Source organism: Anabrus simplex, chromosome 3 (genome assembly GCF_040414725.1).
Source record: "Anabrus simplex isolate iqAnaSimp1 chromosome 3, ASM4041472v1, whole genome shotgun sequence".
Lineage (NCBI taxonomy): Eukaryota > Metazoa > Arthropoda > Insecta > Orthoptera > Tettigoniidae > Anabrus > Anabrus simplex.
In genome coordinates, this window is record NC_090267.1 from 90,877,341 (window position 1) to 90,895,467 (window position 18,127).

General features: G+C 41.0%; 1 protein-coding gene across 1 annotated transcript in view; it reads left to right on the forward strand.

Annotated features, from left to right (window-relative positions):
* The window catches only part of LOC136866010 (UDP-glycosyltransferase UGT5-like), a 54,865-nt gene that overhangs the window by 15,752 nt on the left and 20,986 nt on the right, over nt 1-18,127 (forward strand). Inside the window, exons 3-4 of the mRNA XM_068226803.1 lie at nt 7,626-7,804; nt 12,272-12,734. Of these exons, the coding sequence (XP_068082904.1) occupies nt 7,626-7,804; nt 12,272-12,734 (642 nt within the window). The remainder of the gene's footprint in view (nt 1-7,625; nt 7,805-12,271; nt 12,735-18,127) is intronic.

The following is an 18,127-nucleotide window of genomic DNA, read 5'->3' on the forward strand; positions in this document are numbered from 1 at the left end:
AATAATTCCAATATTGCATCCACATCAACAACTTGCATTTAGAAAGCTTTTAGAGTGTGTGGTTAGTCTTTATTGTAGGCCAAAAAATGGTGGGTTTTATTTGACCTTTTTTGCCTTTTTCGGCTTTTTTTTGGCTTATTGGATATTTTTCTTACCTTTTTAAAGTCTTAACGGCTTTTGTTTGCAACTTCAACGCCTTTCGACTACACTTTTACTGCCCATTCTCAATTCGAATCAACATTAGTTCATCCATCACCACTTAAACACGTCTTCTCTAGTAAATACTGTAACCGTTCAATACCATGCTAATAGGCATGTCATGACGCCCAGCAAGGCATATTTGCTGTTTTTTTGCTTCATTCTGGAACATATCTGGTTGTAACACGCATACGAGCATACAAGGATACGAGCGGCTCTGCGGTAGTTCGGAGGGCGAAGCTCTAATTGCTCGTACGGAGGGAGAGGGTTCTCAGTACAGCGAAGCCTTGAAATTACGCTCTCTAGCGTGCGAGCGAGAAGGAAACAGGACGCCACACTCAGAGACTGCCTGTGTCAGGAGGCGGAGTTAATTTACGGGGTTCTAACTTGAGAATTGGATATTCTCAGCGATTTCCCTGCATATTTATGAATATGAACTCACAAATTGCGTGCGTCAAGTGATAATAAGCGGCCGGGCGTGTAGCTAACCACTCTACCCCCATCACGTGCCGAGGTTAACAACGGTGGAAGCTTTTACCTTCCAATCCTCCGGGGACCTTCATGGCCTGTACGGAGGTGACTTTGCTTTGCTTGCAAGTGATAACAATTTTTATAAAATTTTGGTATAAGCCTTAGAAATTTATAAGTAAGGATCATTGAAATCAGCATAATTCACAATATTTGATAATTTAAGCTTTATTACTTAACGAATGTATTAGTAATGACGCACATTAGCCAAATGCGCGATGATGGGAAACATCTGGTATAGCGCTTCTCTTGACAGAGATAGAGGAGTCCCTTCCTCCTACTACTTTGCTCGCTGAAATCCAAGAGGAAGTTTGTGAGATTACTAGGGATTCAGCGATGCTATTTACATAAAAGTAGATCAGTTAAAAGAGGAAGCCAAGATCTACAAAATGAATATTTATACGACCCTGAGGGATCATTATTCGCGGAGTGATTTTTGCTCTGTGGGCGGAGCTTACCCTCTCCCTAGTCGGCAACCCGCATTTCCTATAAAAGGATACCAGGACAACCCTTAGTTACTCATTCGTTACGTCATTCGTCCAGTATGCAGTGTTTCAAACAGTGTCACTCATTCGTTGATTGCTAACCATTGCTACTCAATGCTATCCAGTGTTAATCAGTGTTGCTCAATATTGTGCTACATGGGTGTATACTCTTCGTTAGGTCGATAAACGTTCCTAATACAAACCTACTTTTCTTGCGTGAAATAATAGTTGTGGTGTGTGGTTTTATGTGATTCTAATCCCAATATATATTAAGGGAATGCAGACAGGCAACTTCAGTAACGGCGCACAGGGACATTTTTCAAAGAACGGGTAATGTTGCAGTAATCGTCATGACGTAGTGAGTTACTGACTATAGTGTACACATAATTGTTGTACCGTGATTAAGGAATGTGCAGTGTAGGAGACAAAAATCCTAACAGGTAAGGTTGTTAGACTAGCTAGGAAATGATCCATAAACGAACAAGTGACGCTCACGTGGGAACAAATAAAGCCAATAACTGTGTCGCTTTGTAGCGCAAGGGAATCAAGTAGTGATCTTCAGGGACTGCAACCGCTAATCGGGTAGTCCATTCGAGTCTATGACTGGGTCTATCAATATCATGTTATTCGAAGACATATAGACAGTGCTTCAATAACCAATTCCTCCCTTGTTCATATGTGTGTAAGCACTCGTCGAACCCAGGATTATACTCTACCAGAACGCGCCGGTGTGCCTGCATTATTTCAGTCAAGAACCACAAAGAACTTCCAACAGTCGGATATTGAAGATCAGGACACCATGGATACAACCCCGAAGAAGATGAACCTAGGACTACCTGCTAACGAGGCGTCAGTGATGGAGGTCTAAATCCATATATGGGTATCCTCCGATGACAGCATGGTTACATACAGCAAATGATAAGTACGTTCCATGATATTCCTAAGCATGAAAATCAGAAGAGTCGCATTAATGTGTAAAACCTAACCTTTTATATATAATTTTTCAGCATGAATTTTGATATTTGTGATAACGTGAAGGTGACCCAAAATGCGTGGTTCAATGGGGTAAAGATATTTTTATTAGTTTGATTTCTTTTTTCTTCTGTGGTTATGGGTTAATCATCAATGTAATCCGTGAATTTTTGCATGAATTAGTGTCCAAGGCCCCACAGTGTATTTTGTTTGAGTGAAACATTCGTAAGGATGGAGTTGATAATTCAGAAGAATTCATAATCCGTTCCAAGTCAACTAGCTGAGATGGGCCTTCTCAATTTTTCAAATGCTTCATGACTTTAAAGTACGTGTACAGCCACCTCCTTTTTAATCTTAAGGATGCTGATAACTAGAAGGAAGAGAGATGATTACGAGGTGCGAACAATGATCTAAATATTTGCGCGAGTGATCGGTATGTTAAGTAACTACCTGCCATTTAGGATCTTCTCAATGTGTAAATAACGTGGATTTGAGGTACACGTGTGTGAAATGGAGGGCGAAGCGGTCTATGAGAAAATGTTTGCGATGACAGACTAAGAATATGACAATAATAATAATAATGAAGCGAAACAATACTGAATATGGTCGATGCATTGAGATGAAATGATATTTGAAGGTAACCATAAATGATTATTTGCCTGAAGAATAAGAAAATATTGAACTGAGAATTAAGTATTTATGTCTGGGGCGAGTGAAAGTATTCTCCCAGCTGACCAAGACAGGCTTTTGTTAGTAGAGATTTAAGGACTTCAGAATGCAGGACTGGAGGTAAAGTGCCCGGGTCTTCGAGGCTGACCTGTTACGTCTGTCAAAATGCTCGCAAGAATCACATTTTCGCATCATTTTCGCACGGTACTGAATATTCACATGCCAATAACTTGTTACCATCAACGTTGTACTGTATGTTTCTTGATCCGGCAGGTGATGTCATCCTCCAAATTTTATGTTCGAATGAGATCGTGGTAGGGATTTCAGGTAGCGCTTCGAAGTCAAACTAACATGGTTCGATACCCTGTTGGTTTCGATGTCCTTGGATCGACAACAGGAGACCTGAAAGGGGTCACAGTTTCAGGAGGCGTGAGTGTGTATATCTTGTGTTGATGTATTTGCAGATGATTGCTTCATTCTTACAAGTGTTTATATTTATGTGTTATATCAGTGTATGGTGATTTATTGTGGTTTACAGGATACCAACGTCGTGTGTCCGCTTTGTAAAATATTAAAATAAGGTATTGCCTCGGAGAAATACATATACGCGATAGTATAGCGTATAATTAATGTGAAAGAGTAGGTTTATTAGCGACAAGCGACCATATGATTTTCATGATTGAGGAAATATGCGGAACTGTGTGTCATAAAATGTTCTAATAATACTAGATAGTAAAATAATATTGTTTTTCTACAAGAATGCCATCTTTTACAGATAATTAAATGTGTTCTTAGGTAATAATATATCGGATACCTGCGGGAACCGAAAATTAGACAAAGGGACAGATCGTATTGATTAGAAAGTGTGACATATCTGTGTGCAGTGTTAATAAGTTGATATGGGAATGCCAGAATGAGATTCAGAAGTGATAAATGCTGACAAGAGAAATTTACGGCATTTCCCATGTAATTAAATTCTGTGTTTAAACATTGCCACGCAGGCAACAATGTGGCATTTTCATGTGACTCTATCAGTTTATTAAAATTATGTTTTGAATTGGAAAAAAATCCATTCTTAGTTAGTAATATAGCGTATTCCTTTCAATATAGCACACTACTTTCAATATATTTAGATAAAATGCCATTGAACCGCATGCTCTTGAGCGTAGCCGTTGTGCAAGTTGAAAGTAGGAAGGATTGAACTTCAATGCTCGGGTATGATGTTCGAAGTTCCTCATCCAGAAGATTTCCTTCCAAATATTTATTTGTGAAATTAAACGTTGTATTCAGCACTCTGCCGAACCAGGGACTGGTGCAATTTATACTATTGGAACCATATCTGAAAAGAGAGGAAATAAAATGAAATGAAGCTAATACTTGAAAAACCCAGGAGTATCAAATTATGTGCAAGTAAGTGAAATATTGAAAGGAAAAATGTCGATGCGAGTGTTTTTGGAGAGGAAGATCTCACATGCTTCAAGTATAAACCCTTAACATCTGTTGATCTGGAGAGAAGTTTCCCATTGTTTTCCAGCGTGCTGTCTGAAAACCGACGATCGTTTACACCTAGGAATCTCGAGATGGCTTGTGTGACATACTGCAAAACTATTAATGTAAGGTTTAGGAATTCCAATAACTGGAACCCTGGTGTGGTTAAGCCAGATATGATTCCAGTTGTACTAAATTCAATTTCTTTTTCCATGATGTCCATTGCGGGTTCGCTGAAACAATTCTAGATGAAAAAGACATTTTCCTAAATCCAGCAAGCACTTTTTTTAACAAACACGGGATTCTTTCTTTAAAATTATATACTGTCTGGAAGAAGAAGTATTTCACTCATATACACTGACTGAGCAAATGCCATGGGAGAGGGGAGCACTGATTCGCAGATGTGTTGTCTGCGCACCACACGCCGCCTGTGCCAGCGGCAGTTGTATAGGAGACCTTGTGAGCAGTGGCTGTGCATGTGACAGGTGTAACATGGAACGTCGTCGTGAGCTGGCACCGTTCGAACGGGGTATGGTGGTCGGTGCCCGACGGATGGGAAGTGCGATTTCGGAAGTGGTGTGGGAATTCGGCTTCACACGATCAACCGTGTCCAGGGTGTATCGTGAATGGTTCAATGCGGGTGACACCGTCCACAACAGACGAACGACCGGCCGTCCAGCTACCCTCGATGACCGTGACCGGCGACATCTGAGACGGATTGTCAATAGTGACAGACGGGCAACCGTGCAACAAATCACGGCTCAATTCAACACAGCCCGTGCTAGACACGTCTCCCAGTGGACAATCCGTAGGAACATGGGTTCTATGGGGTATGGGAGCCGGCGCCGCACACGGGTGCCACTGTTAACCCAACGTCATCGGGCACAACGACGCACATTTGTCGCCACTTACCAGGGATGGACACTGGAACAATGGCGTAACGTGATATGGTCGGACGAATCACGATTTCAACTGCACCATGCCGATGGGAGGCACTGTGTATGGCGCAGACCACATGAAGCGATGGATCCCGCCTGCCTCGAAGGTGTGGTCCAGGGCGCTGGTGTCTCTATTATGGTCTGGGGTGCATTTTCCTGGTAGGAATGGCCCCCTAGTTGTTCTGGAAGAGACTTTGAATGTTACGCGGTATGTTGAGCTGCTTGGAGACCATCTCCACCCATTATTGGCCTTCCAGCGCCCAGACGGTTCTGCGGTGTTTCAAGATGATAACGCGCCACCACATCGCTCCCACGTCGCCCGGGAATGGTTCCAGGAACATGCAGCGGAGGTCCAACGACTGCCATGGCCACCCAGGAGCCCCGATATGAACCCTATCGAGCATATCTGGGATGTCCTGGAACGCAGGATTCGTGCCATGGATCCTGCACCCACGAACGGATCAACATTGGCGGCCGCTCTGCAAACGATTTGGTGTCAGCTGCGTCCAGAGGACTACCAGGGACTTGTCGACTCGCTTTCACGGCGTCTCACTGCAGTTCGCAGGATCAGAGGAGGCCCCACAAGCTATTAGGTGACTATCCCATGACATTTGCTAAGTCAGTGTATTTTTGTTCGCACTTTACGTTGCATATCACCAGAATTTTCAATGTTTAAACATTATATTTCTTCGTTAAATGTGTAATTGAAACTAAAATTAAAAATGAATTTGGATCACAATTTTACGTACATTTTGCCAATTTTTTCTATTTGCTTTACGTCGCTCCGACACAGATAGGTCTTACGGCGACGATGGGATAGGAAAGGCCTAGGAATTGGAAGGAAGCGGCCGTGGTTTCACTTAAAGTACAGCCCCGGCATTTGCCTGGTGTGAAAATAGGAAACGACGGAAAATCATCTTCAGGGCTGCCGACAGTGGGGCTCGAACCCACGATCTCCCGAATACTGAATACTGGCCCCACTTAAGCGACTGCAGTTTTGCCAGTTTTAAGCCTTTTGTTGTTTGCATATTTTTTGGCCTTTGCCAGGTCATTTTTGACAGTTTTCAACTTCCAAGCCCTAGATAACCTATTTTCAATTTATAACATCCTTGCTCCATTCTACGGATTCTTGCCAGCCGTGTCGTAGCCCTTTTTGGTACTTCTAGGAAGGGACTAGTGAGTCAGCCGACTGGGGAACTCCCAACCGGCCTGGAGAGCATGGCTGGCATTTCGGTGTATTGTTCTCGTCGACTGGCTTACCTGTGAAAATCTTGGAGGTTCTATGGGAATGTTACACCTCTAGCCAACTCGCGAATGTTCTGGTTCACATTACTCGAGCCATAACAAAGGGGGCTAGCCGCGGGCAGTCAGACAGTGGTGGCTCCGTGGTGGAGTCAGTATTACTGCTGGACTCGGAGTCAGTGTTGGACTCCGTGCTGGAGTCACTGTGAGACTCAGTCTGGCTGGTTTGAGGGTGACAGAGGTGTTGGCTGTCACTAGTGTTCCACCGAGGTCTGAACGAGGATCTGCGGTTGTTGGTATCGGAGTGTCCAGAGAGCGGTTGGACTGAAGACGTGAGGAGAGGAAGATTGTTTACTCCCTGAGAGAGTACTGTGTATTTCTGTGGACTGAGGGTCGTCGTGAGCCAGGGAGGGAAGCCGCTATCGTGAGTGTGAGGGTAAATGGAACTGCGTTAATATTCGCTGTTGTGAGTATCGTCCTGCTGTGAATACTGTTGAGCCGTTGCTGTTTAACTGTTCACTGCATGTGACTATGTGAATTACTGGACTGTCTCTAGAGTCGAACCAAGGAATACCGTTTTTATCATGTGTTGTGTAGCCCGTAGCCCTGTGTTCAAATCTAGTGTTCTACATACATCTCCTGTATGAGGTGCTGGACTTGGGGAATTGAACCTAAGTATTAGCCGTCCCCAGGTAATAGGAACGGGCCAGACCATTTTCTGTGCCGTCAGGAAGAGAGACTTATAAATGGACAGCAACGAGTAAATCTGGCCATTCATGGCTCATTATTTTTAAGATATATATATATAGGTGTGTGCATTTATTGGGTCATCCTGAAATAAACCAGAGCAATAAAATAGATGACGTTTTATTCGCAACACTGAAGATAGTCAAGTTGATCAGAGTTTCTAATTAACAAACACTAGCACATCACTTTTCTTTCCTACTATATGCTACAGAAGTCTTTGCTTGTAAAATTAAATCTGAAGTTATTCTGTCTATTAATTAACCTCAGTATAATAATAGGTGATTATTAATAGCTCAACCATTTCCATTTATAAGTTGAAGACAATTATTATGAACATCGTCACTAATTTTTCTTATAGATTCCTATTGCGAACTTCACCGATATCGATGTATCGGAATCCTACAAATTCATGTCAGAAATGGAATTCCATGCAATGGATAAGATGCAGCCTGTTGACACTATGACTATCTTCAACCACTTGCTTTACAAGGTAGTCGACTTTCAGCTTGGTTCTCCTCAAATCCAGGCTCTTATTAAGTAAGTATTAAGAATTAATAAATCTTTACTATATGATTTTCATATGTACGCTATCTAGCCTATCGTTACCTAGCTAATTTCTACGCAACCAGTCATTTTATTGATAAATGTGTTATTTGAAACATGACATAATACATTTGACCGCCCAAAATCGTCATTAATTAAGCATTAATTATCTTATTTCTCTTTCTTACTTTTCTGGTACGTACACTTCACAGAAAGCTGGAGGCCATCATGGATTAATTATAGGGTAAAACATGGTAATTTCCTTTATAACTTTTTGAAATTCGCTCTTAAAGTAATCCGTCTTATAAGTAAAATTTTTCGCTCACAGGTAGTGCTGTAGCTATGCCTCGTTTCTAGAAACAACCCCTAGGGGTTTCTACTTTCACCCAGTGTGTGTCACAGAGAATTATTACCATTTGGGGAAAACACGTTTTTGCTTGCTTTTTAATATCAGATTTCTATAAAAACTATGTAATAATTGAGCATACGGGTACATTAAAAGTATCCCTATTTTTGAACATATTTTAATATTATTTTGAACATCGGTTTGTATTCAATATAACCAGCTTTTCACATAGAAATTTAACCATTTCACGGGAATAATTTTAACCGGCATGGCATTGATAAAATGTGTTGTTTTTGCATATTTAATACCATAATTTGCCATGTTTGACTTTTACATATGTATTGGTGTTAATGTACTATGTTTTAAACCTATTAGCCTTTTTAAATTAACATATCACGAATTAACCAAGGTATCACGAATTTATTATATCCTTACTTTTCTCTTTCATGTTAGATGCCTCCGAAGTACCGACAATACAAAAAAGGAAACTCGCTTAAATCAGTAGGCCTAAAGCTGGTAAAGGAGAAAACTACACTTTTTATAAAGCTTCGTAAGAGTGTGAGGTACCATGGTCCACTATAAAATATGTTTTAAAACGGACTGAAGATGATGACGATGTCAGGCACTGCGCTCTTAAACTAGGAAAGCCGTTTGCTTTGTCGATAGAGATAGAATAAGCAATATATAAACACATTCTCGATATGCAGGAAGTAGGATTCGGTTTGACAGTTTTGCAAATACGAAAGTTTACTGTTGTGCATATTGATAAATTGAAGGACGCAATGGCATCATGCGGTTTGTGACGGGCATTTGTTTTTTAATCGATAATTCCCTTCCCCTCCCTGTCACAAATTGTAATTTCTGTTCACGTCTTTTTAATGGTTGTTTGATAAAATAAGAGATATTTTAATTTTATAGAATAAATGACGATGTTATTAGTGTCTTAATAGACTTATATAAGCTTTACGAACTTTCCAAGGTACTATCACGGAATTGCCAATGGTATCGCGAAATAACAAATAGTCAATTGTGACAAAAGGCGTAAGTTTCATAGAGCAGGCAAATGAAACTATTAGTTCATCCACCAATATTAACAACCGAAATGTCAGTCTAATGAAATACAACTTGAAACATTTTACATATTCGCACAATTATCAGATTCTAGATCATCACGAAATCATCAAGGTTTATCCTACGTACTTCGAGCTTGCATGTCAGGGTTTGCGTATCGTAAATATCGAACTACTGTCGGAAGTTCGATGGCAGAATAATCTTCTCCGCCCATAACCATGTTCTCCTTCCATCCTATCTTCTATGAGTTGTTGTTTGGGTCATAAGTCCATAGACTGGTTTGATGCTGCTTTCCATCCCACCCTATTCTGTGCTAACTTTCCCATTGCTACGTGACCTACTAATTGCTGCATACATCCTTGTGTGGGGGATGCAGACGAAGGATAAACCAACGGTATCCCCTGCCTATCGTAAGGGGTGACTAAAAGTGGCGACATAGGGATGATGAAATTAGAACCATGAGACTACCTTTGATTAGTACCATTACATGAGAATATGACGTTACTTGCGGTTAGTAACACCATGTGAGGAACACCATGGAACTAGATTACCTAGGAGTATTACCCTTACGTGAGGAAAATCACGGGTCTGGGCTTTGCCTGTGGTTAGTACCATCGTGTGTAACCCAACGTGGCGGGGGCGGATATGGGGGGCGGGGCGCACGCGGCTGTGCGGACTAATGTCCATGCCGGAAAAGATGCGATACGCTGCCCTGGAATGCGTCGGTTCTCCTGTGTTCAGAATGGGTCTGCGTCACCATTCAGTAGTGCCACTATATGAAGAACACCACGGGTCACCTTTGCCTGTGATTAGTACCACTGTATGAGGAACACCAAGGGATCTGGCTGTTGCCCGTGATTAGTCACACTATGTGAGGAACACAATGGGTCTGCGTTGCCTGTGGGTCGTACCATAATGTATGATACGCAGTGAGTTTGCATTGCCTATGTTTCATACCACCAGGTGAGCGGCACCTGGAGTGTACGTGGACTGTGATGAAGATTGCTCTGCGTCTTCAGAAGAAAATCTCGACTGTGCACAAGGAAGTCTTCTACAATAATGAGGATTTGAAATTAAAAATGTTTTACCGTTGGAGCTGTAGTGGTACGCTCGTTCGTCACCAGGTGGCTCGCTCTATGCTGGCACAGCGCTCCTAGCGGGAGCTGACTACAACATAAAGCTCCAGTTAAGATGTTCTATCCCATCGCGTGTGCGTGAGAAGTATCAGAGAGGACATCAGACGAAACAGGGACGAATGTGGTAGAAAAATGAATAGCCTAGAAACTAATGAATTAAGATACAATGCAAAGAAATACACCGGGATAGAAGAGAACAGAGCTGAAGGATGCAAAGAAAGTATGTGGAGAAAACCAGAGAAAGATAATAATGTGAAACGGTGTGAGAAAGGGGGTGTCATAACCGTTGTACACACGTTATGATAGTATGACATGAATACATAACACACAGCTTGGAATGAACATCCTGGTGATGACTGGCTCGTCAACTCAGTTTAAACAATTTTGTTCATACCTCTTACATCAAATATTTTATCGATGTTATGTTCTCAGATCCCTGTCCTTTATATATAATACTAGCAAGATACCCGTGCTACGGTTTTAAATTGCAAGTCAGTTTTCAAAATTTTACATTTTGGAGAGTCTACCGCCGACTGAGATTGTAAAATACACCCTCAGCTCGTACGTCAAACGGTTTTTGGGGGAATGATTGTTAATTTTCTTATCTAACACGCATTTGAACCCCGAACAGAAGAATTGGAATTTTTAAACCCTATCTTATCAACATCTGGGATGTAAAATTTAACAACCTGTGAAATTTGGGTGTTGTACGTCGAACAGTAGCGAGGTATGATTGTTTCTAAGGCGGCGAATGTTTTAAAATTATTTCTTAACATCTAGGACATAGAAAGCCGTCCTTCATGTAAAATTTTAAGATCGTGCTTGAAACGGTTTCAGAAGAATGGATATTATTTTGAGATTCAAACTCCATCTAAAACACTTAGAGGAGAAATGTTTTGAAGTATATGCTATCTTACATCTAGGACAAAAGCGAAGAACCTCCTCATAAAATCACAAAGTTTCACGTCAAACGGTTTTGGTGACATGAATAATTTAGTTTGCGGAGGAAACCCCATTCAACACCTTAGGGGTGGGAAGTGAAAAAATTTTCTTATTTCATGCCCACGATATGAAATTTATACCGCTATTTGGATTTTTGTCTTCGTACGCTAAACGGTCTCGAAGGAAGGAATATTTGAATCTATTTCACATCTCCTCCCTCCCCTTCAGTCCCTTATACCATCTCTTATCATCTCTCTTCACCCTCCTTAAGTGGATTTACCGTGCTCAAAATCATTTCTCTATTATTAAAGGAGATTCCAAACACCAATTTTTATGTCTGTATTACCTAATCTTCAGTTTTTTAAATAAAGAAGGAATTGAGCCCGTTTATCTCCTCTTTTTACCCTACTTAAGAGAACTGTCAGAACATTACGTGTATCTTATATTTTTAATGAATACTTCAAATACCAATTTTTACGTCTCTAAACTGTAACGTTTTTGAGACATTTAAACAATTCGCCCCCTTAACTATGGAATATCAAAAAATCCTCTGTTATTCAGCACCTACACTTTAATATAAATGTATCCCCAAAATTTAAATTCCTTCTGTCCAGTAGGTTTGGCTCGGCAATGATGAGTCAGTCAGTCAGTCCGGACATGTTATATGTATAGATTTAGACAGCTAGTTTTGCGAGACCCATCCGGACGCTCCACGAGCTCTACCGATGAGTTTAGGCAGGCGCACTTTCGGACAGGTGGTCGGGTACAGTATGGAGTGTAAAACATGTTATGTAGGTATACATGTATGTACGTCCGTCCGTACGCACTCACAATCAGATTGCTGAATGGTGGTAAAGTATAAAATTTAAAAGAGAAATTTAATTAAAAGTGAAAATTCAGATATTTTCTACGTTAGATAAAATATAATTGGTACCAATTTAATAATATTCGAAATTATATTTTCAGGAATAAAGATACAAAATTCGATCTAGTGATTATTGAGAGGTTGATGGACCAAGCGTTCTTCGGCCTGATTCACCAATTGGGATCCCCACCAGTGGTTGGAGTACTGTCATTAGGAGGTATGTCAATATCTTACAACAACATGGGGAATCCATTCAATCCTTCGTACCTACCAGATTTATGGACTTCATATTCCGACCACATGTCATTCTGGGAACGCTTATACAATGCCTACGTCTGTATGAAGATGCTGTACGTATGGAGATCGGAGGTACTCCCTGGACAGGAAGCCTTATTGAGGAAGTACTTCGGCTCTGCACCACCGTCAGTGTACGAGACTGAATATAACGACAGCCTGTTACTCCTCAGCAACCACTGGAGTCTGTCCTACCCACGGCCGCTGCTTCCAAATGTAGTGGAACTTACTGGGCTGCACGTCCAGACTACAACTAAACCTCTTCCTAAGGTAAGAACATTACTACACATTAGCCATCAGTGCATTTGCGCATATTATGTAAGGCTGTACTTATTCATCTTTGTTATTCACTAGCAAATGTACCCGTGCTTCGCTACGGTATTCTACACTGTATACGGATATCGAAGTAAATTTCGGTACACGCAGTGAATATGATTGTTTAAATTACATGTCTCTTAGTATTATCCGAGAAACAGCTTTGGGAGGTCCCCATGCGTTGTTTTCAATGTAATGTGCGAGTTGCGGAGTTGTGATGATAACGTCAGGCTCACTTGCCAACTGCCATTCATAATCGAGTTGGGAAGTATTCGATATAATGGCAGGTCCCCTTGCCTACTGCCAATCACAATCGATTTGGGGAGATATCGCTACAATGGCAGACTTCATTTCCTACTTCCAGATATATTTCAGTTGAGGAGTTTTCATTATAATGGCAGGCACCTTCCCTAATGCCAGTCAAAACTGAGTTGTGCTCTAGTCATTTTAATTAAAGGCCACTTTTCCTAATGCCAGTAAGCTTATTCCCAGTCACACTCGAGTTGGTGAATTTTGATTACAAAAGCAAATCTCTTTGCCTGTTGCCATTCACAATTTAGATGGATTTTTTTGTTTGTAACGGCGGGAACACTTGCCTACTGCAAGACTCAATCGGTCACGGGTTGTTTGAACAAAAATGCAGGCTACCTTTCCTTCTGCCTGTCATATCGGGAAGGGAATTATTCATAACAACAGTATGCCCTCTTTAATTATGCCAAATACACAGGAGTTAGAGAAGGTCCCCATTCCTACTGCCAGTCAAAGTCGATGTTGGGAGAATGACGGTCACGATCGATTTGTAAAGGATTATTTATAATGGCAGACATCCCCTTTCTATATAGCTGCAAATCGACTTCAGTGAATAAATATAAATCGATATATGAAACTACATGCACGTTTACAATACTCCAGAACTTCATTTACACATTAAGTGCTCTTTAACGGTACGTCATATCGACAAACGGATTGCACCGTAAGACGCTGCTCTAAGCGACCTACATGGTTAATCCTATGTATGGGTTAGATTGAGTTAGAAACGTTGAACAGGGCGTAATTTAGGTACAATTTTCACAAACAACATTACTATTCGGATAGTTATGTAACAGCTAGGAACAGATAATTCGGCACACACATATTGATCCAGGGCGGTCTAATGTTCGTGGCGTATTTGATGATTCTATCTTTACTACCAGTGTGTCAAACTATGAAATATATGTGTGAAAATCACAAAATTTACGCACAGTCGAGAAACACAGCCAAATCTAACCTGTAAGGAAGAGGGATACGACAATAAGTTATAGGACCAGCGCTGTAGATCACTCCAAATTGAGTCAAGATTGTGCCATCCGTTTTGTGATACGACTTACCGTTTAACCACCAGATACCTCGAAAGGAAGGTCTGCACCTTCATTAAAATTGCCTATATATTCCGATATTTTTCGGGGGTAAAAATGAAAAATTTCAACTTCTTAGAATTATCCCGTCTGTTACAGGCTAAAAGCTATAATTTCGCCAAATTTTAATATTCTAGATCACCTGGCAGATTGTCCGCCATCTTGATTTGGTGACAGGGGTGTAAAAATGACGAATATCTTGAAATATTTTAAGCCCATGAAACCTATCGCTTTGGATAAATATATACGACTGCGTTCTTGAAGCTCCCAGCGTGGCCCCTTCAGGAAATTTTTAGAATTTTCAATTTTTCTATCGATCCGGAGGTACCAAGTTGTAAGATTCTGAAATGTCTGGAAGTGCCTCATTAATTCACGTCTATTTTCATTTTTTCACCTTCATATATATTAAATACTCTATAACAAAAAAAAAAGAGAACGACGCACCGGGAAGGCGTTGTCCGATTGTAAGGAAATTACGTATGCAAAGGCATTCGGGCCGAGCATGCAAATGATTAAAGTTTCGGGTCCAATTACTGAATGACGGGAGCTCCCGCGCATCTGAACTGCACATGTATCAAGTGTATATAAGGTGCAATTCTGAACCGTATGCTCAAAGTAACTGTTGCATTCGGCTGCGCTATCTTAACGTCGGCTGTAAGAATGCCACTCTGAAGGATTCGTGCTCATTACGAGCAGATGTCAGAGTTTGAAAGAGGTCGTGCGATCGGATTGAAAGGAGCTTGTTGGTCGAATCGAGCTGTCGCTGGACATTTGGGTCGAAGTGATGCGGCGATCAGACGATGCTGGCATCAGCGTCAGGACGGCAGTGGTCGACCGAGGGCCACAACAGCACGGGCAGACAGAGTGATTGTCAGAACAGCTGTCACAGCACCTGAGTCGTCGTTATCAACGATCCAGCGTGTGACCCGCACACATGTGTCCAACGTGACCATCAACAGACGCCTGAGCGACAGGATTGCCCTCGCGCCGCCCGTTACGCCGCTTACCACTCACGCCTGTTCATCGTCAAGCCAGATTACAGTGGTGCCGCGTTCGAGCAAGGGGGAACTGCGCTGACTGGGGACGTATAGTCTTAAGTAATTCGTCTTTATTCGTGGAGAAGTTAGGGCTTTAGGCCCTCTCTTATACTTAACCACAACATTACAAATAGTTAACATACATATATTTTTTAAATACAACAAATATTTCTTTTAAATAATACTAGCTGTAGTACCCGGCGTTGTTCGGGTAGCTTTTGAATGTTAACCTTTAGTATTTGTATTACCAGTTAGTTAAGTGTGAAGTGGATGCTTATTGATTTATTTTTGAGATATTGATTTTACGACCTATTATGTAGTTTCAGAGTTATTTAGATGTATCCTGATTTCAAGTTTTAGATTATTTAATTTTAGAGTAAAACCTTGTCCTTGTGGAAGCTAGAATTGACTGGGAAGTATTTGATTCTTTCCAAAAAAAAAAGTAATTATTATATGTATTTACCCGTCACACTATACATATGACGTACACGATTTCAGCAGTCATTGAGACTGTCACAACCAGCCTAGTGATCCCAAAAGCAGTGTATTCAACACTAATCTCGGTCATTTTATACTGTATATTTTTAAGCCCTTCTCAGCTCCTGTCTCAATGTATACTGAACGTGGACTTAACGGTATCAAGAGCGTCACAGTCGGTATAAGAGACACATAAACAATGGATTTCGACATTAATATCGATTATTTTCCATCATTTTTGCACGTCAGCCCCTCTCATTCCCCACCCCCCAGCGGAGGCTGTGATTTTTCATCTCCATAGTATTTTTTCTAAGATGGTAAATCATATGCGTACAAAGTTTCGTTGAGAGCAATTCTGGAACACACTCACATACAGTACATCCATAATATCCGTTATATTTACATTCATTTTCACCCCCTCTCAACCTCCATACTGATTGCGGCTGAAGTACGACTTAACCATCCAGAGTGTCACAGATCAACTCTGTGACCTCGTAAAAACGTATTCGACATTAATATCAGTAAAAAATCATTTATTTTTATATTTAACCATCTCCCCTAGGGGTGTTTTACCCCAACGGTAATTTTTTCAGATAGTAAGTCATACCTGTACCAATTTTATATGAGGGCTATGCTGGATGAAAAATACATCCATATTTTTGGTCATTTTGAACATTTTCCTTTCCACCCCTTCTAATATCCATGCCGATAGGGGCTGAACGACAACCGGAGTGTCATTATTCACCTCAGCGACCTCGAAAATTATGGATTGTACATGAATATTTGTCGTTATCTATTTTTTATATTTCACCCGTCTTTCTGTGTTTTGCATAATTCACCCTCGCCCCTAGGGGTGCTAGGTGTATCTGACCCCCACAGTAATGTTTCCTGTATAGTTAGTCATGTGTATACCAAGTTTGGTTGAGAGGTATGCTAGAGCATACACACATACGTCTTTAAACTCTGTTCCTTTGGACATTTTCTTTTCTTTATCGGTTCTAACTCGCCTGCCGATTAGGACTAAACTTAATCTTAAACGGCATCCAGAGTGTCACAGTTCATCTCAGCGATCCTCAAAACTATGGATTAGACCCAAATATCGGTCGTTTTCGTTTAATGCTAACATTTCAGCTCTACTTTAAAGGCTAGTGTCCTCTTACCCCAAAGGTACTTTTTTTCCAGATAGTAGGTCCAATTTTGGTTGAGAATTATGCTGGAATATACACATATACGTCCATTATCTCGGTTCGGAATTTTTTTTTTCACTTCTTCTCACCGCTATGCGAAAGGAGGCAGAACTTCTAAAAAATTCGGAGCGTTACTATTCATCTGAGCCTCCGTGGCTCGCGTCGGCCTCTCACTGCTGAATACCGTGGTTCAAATCCCGGTAACTCCATGTGAGATTTGTGCTGGACAAAGCGGAGGCGGGACAGGTTTTTCTCCGGGTACTCCGGTTTTCCCTGTCATCTTTCATTCCAGCAACACTCTCCATTCTCATTTCATAGCATCTATGAGTCATTAATATATCACTTTGGGAGTGGCGACCCCATTGTACTAACAGACTATATCTGCTTCATTCATTCCATCCCTGACCCGGCCAATGACTGGAAAACAGGTTGTAGGTTTTCATTTTCACTATTCATCTCAGCGACTTCGAAAAGAATGGATTCAACACTATTTTCGATTATTTCTACATCTCACCCCCTCGTGGGTATGCTAGCGTAGTCATACCTCAACACACTGTGTGTCCTGATAATAAGTCATAAGTGACTAAGTTTGTTTGAAATCACTCTCGTAGTCCCGAAAAGACTTGTGTCTTGTGTCCTTCCCCCACAGTATTTTTTTCTAGATAGGAGCTAATATTTGTACCAAGTTCAGCTGACAATTATATTGGAACGTACACACAAACATCCTTAAACTCGGTCATTTGTATATTTTCTTTTCTTCACTTCTTCTCACCCGCCTGACAATTGGGGATCAACTTGGACTTGACAATCGGAGTGTCACTATTCATTTCAGCTACCCCGAAAACAATTTTGATGTGACCCTATTTTCGATTATTTTTATACCCATCCTTTCCAACACCTACCCCCAGGGGTGCTAATTTGTCATAACCCCACGCAATTTATCTCCTGATAGTAATTCATAAGTGTAAAAGGTTTTTTGAATCGCTTCAGTAGTCCGGAAAAGTATTATTGTTCGCTTTTAGTTACGTATATAAATCAATCCTCCTCTAGAGGTTCCAGGGGTGTCTTATAGTAAACAGTACTTTCTCCAGATAGTAAGTCATGCTTGTATCTATTTTGGTTGAAAGCTACCCTGTAACATGCATAAGCTACGGTACGTCCATTATTTCGGTCATTTTTGAAAATTTCTGTTTTACCCCTTCTCCCCCTATGCCAAAGGGGGATGAAATATGATTCATAAAAAATCCGGAGTG